The sequence below is a fragment of the Brachionichthys hirsutus genome, chromosome 6, assembly GCF_040956055.1.
Source record: "Brachionichthys hirsutus isolate HB-005 chromosome 6, CSIRO-AGI_Bhir_v1, whole genome shotgun sequence".
Taxonomy (NCBI): Eukaryota; Metazoa; Chordata; class Actinopteri; order Lophiiformes; family Brachionichthyidae; genus Brachionichthys; species Brachionichthys hirsutus.
In genome coordinates, this window is record NC_090902.1 from 10,155,493 (window position 1) to 10,162,986 (window position 7,494).

The window sequence follows — 7,494 nt, forward strand, 5'->3', positions numbered from 1 at the left end:
GCTCGTATATCTTACATTTCATTGATTTCCGAGACGGTAAATTTGCAACAGGTAATTAAAAGCCCCCCCCCCCCAGAAAAAGGCAAAGCAACAAAGCAGCCCGACGCTCATAAACTTGTCGGAGGAGAATAAGAGCAGCACCGCTCAGAAGCTCGGTAGAAACAAGCTCCGTCATTTTGCTTCCTACCTCTTCGGCCTGTCCGCCAGACATCACGCGTCGTCCGGATAGAAGAACTCGCTCGACGAGCTAACTTTGAGACTTCCTCTGCGCGGACCGCGGATCGGATCGGATCGGATCGGATCCCCCTCCCTCGGATTCTTTTTGAGGATTCGGCTGAAACGTCACAGGTCACGTGGGCCGCTGCTTCGTTTTACAGACGTCTCAGCTGTCGCCCAGCTGGTCCGTCCACGGCCCGTGCTCGTCGGTACCGGTAATGTCGCCACGCGAAGCACGATGACTTGATGGGGGTTCGGGAGTGGAAGTCATTCCATTACATTTTAAAGGGGCGGAGTTTATTGTTTTCTGCTTCTTCTTTTTTAATTTGCAAAAAAAAAAATATTTTTATGTTATATTTCATATTATAAATATTTTATTTATACACCTTTTTCGTTACCGCGATCATTCCGTACTCTTTTGTTATATTTTTTGTTGTTGAATGTAGCTTGTAAAAAAGTTTTCTAATAATTAAATACTTTATCACTGATAGTCTGGCGTCTCTCCCTTTTATTTTTTCATTCCTCTGAGCCGGTCATGACAGTCAGTCATTATAATACAATTACGGTCCTCGTAGTTTACTTGACTTATTTAATACATTTTCAGGGAATAGTGTTGCATGTGCCAAAAAATGGTCTTGTTTAATTAATTTGTGAAGTAACTTGCTGTAAGATAACATAGCAGATTTTAAATTAGGCTATATTATCTCCCTCTGATTTAAACTCAATTTAACTCTTTTTTTGATGACAGCAGATTTGTTCCACGACCCTCCCTCTGCTGTTTTGTGGATATTATTTTTGCTTAATTGCTAAGCGATATAGCCTGTAAAAGGCTCCCTGTACATGTTTATTCCATTCAAATATTACTATTTACAACAGGAAATCCTGTCCTTAAGTTTCTCAATAACTTTTACAACCATTTTATTGACAGACACGCAAACAAACAAAAACAGCCAAAGTTAAAGCTCACTTCGAGCGGATCTTGAAATTCTATTTCAATTCTATTGTATTCAAACTGTAACTTACACCATCCACCCAGCAGATGGAGACAAACAGCAACAAAATAGAAATGGTACCCTGACGGGCTCCATCATCACAGCGACTATAATCAAGCGAGGAAATGACGAATCATCAGTGAGGTTCGAAGCTTCAGTTGTTATTAACGGACGACTAGATTGTTTACGCTCTGCGATACAAGGAATAGCCAATATTTGATTTCTTTTAAAGTTGTTTCAAAACGACGGTGGTCAGATTCCGGGTTAGCTAGTTAAACCTACTAGAAATCAGTTAGCTAAACTTGTAAACACTTTTGTGGAAAAAAATGGCTGACAACGGAGCGGCTGAAGTGGACCCAGCGGCAGCTTTTCTGGCTCAACAGGAGAGTGAGATAGCGGGGATAGAGAACGACGGCGAGGGACTTGGGGCGCTGGAAGAAGCGGATGACCGAGAGCCGCCTCAGCCGGATAACTACGGCGAGTGTTGTCGCTGAGCAAATGTCAGCCTCGACTAGCAAGAACGCATGCTAACGCCAGCTAGCTTTAGCCATCGGCGCTTTGACAGCGTGACGCCGGTTAGCGAAGGTTAGCTCCGCGGTTGTTTTAGCTAGGAGGTGTTTCTGGGACAGAATTGTGACGTTAGCTTCGTCGCTAATTAGCTGCCGTTTTCCCCGCAACGTCACGAGTTAATAAATGCGTTACAAAGTGCTGTCTGGTGACGCAATGAGCGTTGTCTAACTACGTAACAAAAGCTAAATAATGGCAGCTAACCGTTTTGGTGTTTGACTGGAAAAACCTGTCTCGTTTACGGCCTCCGTCAGAGCTGAAACAGGTGCAGCAGCATTTTGTGAGAGCTCAGCCTGAAAACGTTTCGCTTCCCTGTCGTCGTTCACACGGACGAGGAAGCGCTGCTGAGTGGAAATATTGAGAAGAAGAAATCAAATCATATCGTAACAATCTTTTTCTTGTAACAATGGCAGACTTCTTCGATGAGCAGCCTTCCACGGTGAACGGGGACATATTCCAGGTGAGCATTTCGGCACGTTTAGAATCTGAAATCTCATCCGCATGTATTTGATGCAGATGTTTGCCTTTGAGCGAAGACCAAGGCTTCATTCTGATCACTGTCCATATTAAATGCTGCCATTTCACTGAACGTTCCCTGTTTGCATTATTTATTTATTTTTATCACGATGGGATGGACTTAACGCCGACCCGACGTGATAGTGATTTATGATGCATGTCGGTAATGGAGGGACTGTTTTTGTGTCCTCCAAAAGGAGTCCAACGGGCCGACGGACAGCTACGCGGCCATCGCCCAGGTGGACGTCCACAGGCAGGAGCCCGAGAGTTTAAGAAAGTGGAGGGAGGAGCAGAAGACGCGCCTCGAGGTTCTGGGTAGGGGTCCCCAAACTTTTGTCCTGTGAGGGGGGGGGGGGGACATAACGTTTCCCTTCTCTGATGGAGGGCCGGGGTCAGTTCGTACAGGAAAAGTGTGACGATGACGGGGGGGGGGGGGGGGGGGGGGGGGGGGGGGGGGGGGGGGGGGGGGGTAAACATTTAATGTTTTCCTTTGGTTATTTCAAATGGCAGAGCTCGGTTTCAAAATGTAACATAGTAGTATCTTTTATGAGTGTATTTTTGTCAGTACATTTAAATATCAGAGGGTTGTGTCTCCCCACAATGGAAGGATTACTCTCCTGTCAGACTGTGTAACCCCCCCCCCCCAGCTGTGAGTTGTTTCTGTGTTTTTTTTACATTTTGTGATGCCTCTCTTTGGAGTCCGCCCCTGAAGATGAATCATGCATCGTCGCGTCTCCTCCAGTGTCTTCAGCATTTGCCCCTGACTCTGCCTTTTTTTTTTTTTTTGCACGCTGGAGCAGACTCTGCGTCGCAGGCGGCGGAAGCCGAGTGGAGAGAGAAAGCCAGGAAGGAGCTGGAGGACTGGCGCGTGCACCAGAGCGAGCAGATGGAGAAGAACAAGGCCAACAACAGGTCGGAGTCGAACGTGTCCCCCTGTTATCGTTCACGCGATGGTGATGATCTGATCAGAACTATTGATTTGTTTCTGCGTGTTTTTGTGTAGTAACGCCGTGTCGAACCTTTTCCTGTCCGCACTAACTCTGTCTTCTCGCACCTTCCCACAGACTCTGTCCGGGTTTCTCACGGTATCACATCTGCATCTTGTTTCTCACTGCGTGTCTGTGAAAGCGCTGAGAGACGATCCTCCGATGAGCTACTAGTCTCCAGCCGTGTGCGCGCGCACACACACACGCACAGACGCACACACACACACCATGCCTGCGATGTCGGCGGCGCCAACACAAACTCGCCGTTCCGAGCATTTAAGGGCGACTGCTTGGCGTCAGATGCCGTTAGTCGTGTGTCTGAAGCTCCCTGGAGACGTTTCTCAGTCGCTGACGGACCCCGACTCCATTCTGCTTGTTGTTTGGCACTGAAACTGTTCTCCTCTCTGCTTCTCTCTCCTGCTTTCACGTGGCCTTGCCTGCGCACTAGGATCGCTGACAAGGCTTTCTACAAGCAGCCCAACTCTGATGTTATAGGCTTCGTGTAGGTTTAGAAACTCTTTAACTTCTAGTTTGTCGTCTGAACTTACACACGGATTTTCACCCCAATTACACGGAAGTTGTTTTTTGTTTGGTCGTTCTGGAATCTTTTAAGTGATATTAATCATCAAAGTGAACGACCGGGTTAAAGCAGCCCCCCATCCCCATCGTTAGAGTCGATCGCTGGGCGTGGATCCTCTTTGCTTTGCATGACCGTGTTTTGCTTTTGAAAAGTCGAATTTTCCTGGAATGATTTGGATGCCGTTAATTAAAGGCGGCGCAAAAACACACTCGGAACACAAACTTTGGCTTTATGACAAGAAATGCAAGAGAAGACGAGACGACACGAATAAATAACCCGATACACTATCTCTGAATCTGGATCACGGTGACCCAAGGAGGAATCTCGTCTTTCAGGCGAGATAGGAAGAAGAAAAAAATATTCACACGGTGCTGGTAAAATATAAGACATCTTAAACCCATTTTGATGCAAAATATCTAATCACTGTTTGACAATACCGACGGCTCTCTTTTATTCAGTATCGCGCCGTCCTAATATAAAGAAATGTTTTCATGTGCTCGCGCCTTGAGCATGTCGAGTGGCGCGTTTGACTCGGGTGAATTTGTTGCTCCGGAAGCCATTCTGAGATCTTCCCAGATTACTCCCAAGTCGCTAACGTTTTTCTCCGGTGTTCCGACCGTAGAGCATCGGAGGAGGCCTTCCTGGTGGAGAACGACGACGACAACCCGGGATCAGAATGGGAGCGAGTCGCCCGCCTCTGTGACTTCAACCCAAAAACCAACAAACAGGCTAAGGACGTTTCTCGAATGCGTTCGGTCCTCATCTCTCTGAAACAGGCGCCGCTCGTTCGCTAGAGGAGGTGGAAGGGGGGGGGGGAAACGTTCGCTGTGGAATCACTGCCTTTTCCATTTTAACTTTGCCCGGCAACAGAAGAATTTATATTTGCCCTTTTTCCATGAAACTCCCGGTTCGTTCGTTACCTTTCAGAAGTTACCGCCTTTCTTGTCGCCTGCTGCGAGTGAATGGGAGACTTCATCCCTCGCTCTGCTGGGAAGATGAAGGACTAAAATATGGTGACATCACTGCTACACTTTGGAAAATATTGTTACTGTAAGAAACACTTTTCCCTTTAACTTATAAATAATTAGGTCAAGTTCATTGCACGCCTTCCTTTGCCAATATTCCAGATGCATTATTTGAGTTGTTTGGTCAGCGACTTTAGTACGGTTGTATATTAGATTGTAACCACTTCTGCCTCTCATCAAAGTAGAATTGTAAGTTCTAGTTCACATTTATTGTGTAATTAATGGCGTTTAAATTAAAATGCCAGGTTCAGACGGGAGGCAGATCTGCTGTGCGTCCTCTGCACGATCAAAATAATCTCTTCTAAAACAATATGATAACATATTCTGGCCCGTCCGCCCCCCCGTTGTTCCCCCTTGATGATCCCGCATCCATTCACAAATGTTCAGCATTAATCCCGGCGACGTTTTTATCGATAATGGAACGAGCCAGCGCCGGAGAACGTAAACCATCCGCCTCAGCGGAGGAGCAGACACGGCAGCTTCTCCAGCGTTCCTGCTGCAGCAGAGACGCCATCATGCTAACACAGGAGCGCCTCTTCATTTTATTATTCTCTTATAGGCCTGATAAGGATCAGAGGAAACGGGCACCATTCTACGGCTGGCGAGAAGCTGCCATCGCCGCACTTCCACCTCCTTCAGCTTGTGGCCTTTCCCATGTAGCTCTGACTCCAGGTTGAACGTTCAGCCAGGTGGATTTCCTATTCGATTAGGCAAGGAATTCACGACCAAAGATTTACCCCCAATCGTCAAAACCTCCTCAATGACTGGAGCACGCGATTCCTCACGTTGCCGGTTTCCTGCAGCGGGCGATTTGTGCATCGATTGCGTTGCACCGATATGTTGTGGATTTTGTGACATTTTGAAGAGCAGCTTCTGCAGTTTCACATGTTGCCTATTTGAATATTATGAACCCTGATTTAAGAAGTGAATGTGAAAATGAACTGGAGAAATAAACGTTGGAGAATGATCAGCGTGTTTTGTTCTGTTCTCACCCAAGCCTTCGCTGACTTTAGATCAGCAGGCGGCGACACACGCACACGAACACACAACGTCACCTTTAACGTTTATTTCTGACATTGTCGGCCGTTTGGCGTTTGATTCCAGTGAAGACGGGAACATTTGGCGTCTGTCCCTCCATAAGAGCGGGGAGCACGTAATAATAAAACGTTCTCTCACATCACCGTGTGATGTATACAAAATAAATATCACGATGCATCCGGACCGAGGCGTGGGAGTCGCCCGTCTTCATGGTTTGGGTCTCAGAGCTGTAGCAAAGACTCCGACAACAATGGCCACTACCGTGAACCCTTGAGCAAAAATGCGTGTCCTCATTAGCAGCTGGGAGCGTCTGGTTCTGCCTTGGTGGAAGGCCCGGAGGCCGTAGATCAGCGCTCCGGCTGTTCCCAAACAACCTGGAGGGAACAAAGTAGATCACAGTCAAATACAAATACACCGGACGGGTCAGGGAGACTTACTCCCCCCCCCCCAGTTCTGCAGTTTTATTATCCCAATAATGAGTAGTGATGAAGTATTGGGTTTTTTTTGGAGGTATGTCAAGTTGCCCATGTTGTGGTAAGTTGGCATATTATTTGACCCGACACGGCCCCATTTGTCTGCGCTGTAAACAATTAAATATTGTTTTATCTTTCCACTGACACAAGATCCAGATCTACATCAAATGTAACCAAAGTCAACACCCTTGAGACCCAATCACGTCTTTGATGTTTTTATTTTTTAGTTTTGGGTAACAGGAACCTTAAACGTAATAATAATAATACATTTTATTTATATAGCGCTTTTCTGGACACTCGAAGTCGCTTTACTCAAAGTACATAAGATAAAAGAAATACAGACAATAAAATATGAACAAAATAATAAATTAGATCAAAAGTAAAAAGTTAAATTAGACGTTAAACTATTTAATAATTTATGTCAGTGTCACTGCTTTTACCACGGATTAAAATAGAATCGGATTATACTGAATCGGTTTAGCAGCGTCGTTATGCCCTCTTGTGTAACTCACCTATCGGGACGAACGGATTCTCTTTGGTTTTGCGCATGAATTTTTCCTTAGAAGTCTCATTCGTGATCTTCGATGAGGCCGTGAAGCCATCGATAACCGGCGGCTCGGATAAGTTAAAGGCGCCCTGTGTTGGTGACGCTGTTTGAGACGTCCGATCAGGGGCTGCAGGAGCGACAGAGGCCGCCATGTTTGTCTGGTGAATGACACGTTTCCGGTCGAACTTTGCCCTCGACTTCAAAATAAAAGCCGTCTGTCTGCCGCCTGAAACGCTGAAGCCACAACCCGTCCCGCTCAAGACCCTGAGAGAGAAAGCAGGCAAGTTCAGAAAGTGAATATTTTAAATACGCCGTACTGCAACAAAAGGGCCTTACGTAAATTAAACAGCTTTATGTGAATTAGTATACTGATAGTCCAGATTTCAATTAACTCTCTCATCCGGGACACTACTTTATTATGTGCCTTCTTTGTCTACATTCTTTATATATATAAATAACGTCACCTACCATTGAGATGTAGATTATTTGAAAAGTAAGAAAATTAATGAAAACATTTGATAAGCTTTTTTTTATTATTTAAGTCCCCAGTCTCA

At 45.9% G+C, this 7,494-nt stretch overlaps 2 protein-coding genes across 3 annotated transcripts; one reads left to right on the plus strand and one right to left on the minus strand.

Moving 5' to 3' along the window:
* The first annotated feature begins 1,358 nt into the window (after positions 1–1,358).
* cltb (clathrin, light chain B) lies at positions 1,359–5,849 on the plus strand. 2 transcript variants are annotated; one of them, XM_068740151.1, is made up of 7 exons: positions 1,359–1,685; positions 2,189–2,235; positions 2,489–2,606; positions 3,092–3,203; positions 3,356–3,376; positions 3,726–3,779; positions 4,480–5,849. In XM_068740151.1, the coding sequence occupies exons 1-7, from the start codon at positions 1,535–1,537 to the stop codon at positions 4,649–4,651; spliced, it is 675 nt and encodes a 224-aa protein (XP_068596252.1). In that variant the 5' UTR covers positions 1,359–1,534; the 3' UTR covers positions 4,652–5,849. The 2 variants fall into 2 exon arrangements, with proteins under 2 accessions (XP_068596252.1, XP_068596253.1); XM_068740152.1 differs by lacking the exons at positions 3,356–3,376; positions 3,726–3,779.
* A 90-nt stretch (positions 5,850–5,939) lies between these two features.
* Positions 5,940–7,093, minus strand: higd2a (HIG1 hypoxia inducible domain family, member 2A). The gene is made up of 2 exons (XM_068740559.1): positions 6,906–7,093; positions 5,940–6,294 (listed from the first exon to the last, which is right to left on the minus strand). The coding sequence occupies exons 1-2, from the start codon at positions 7,090–7,092 to the stop codon at positions 6,128–6,130; spliced, it is 354 nt and encodes a 117-aa protein (XP_068596660.1). The 5' UTR covers position 7,093; the 3' UTR covers positions 5,940–6,127.
* Between the last annotated feature and the right edge of the window lie 401 nt (positions 7,094–7,494).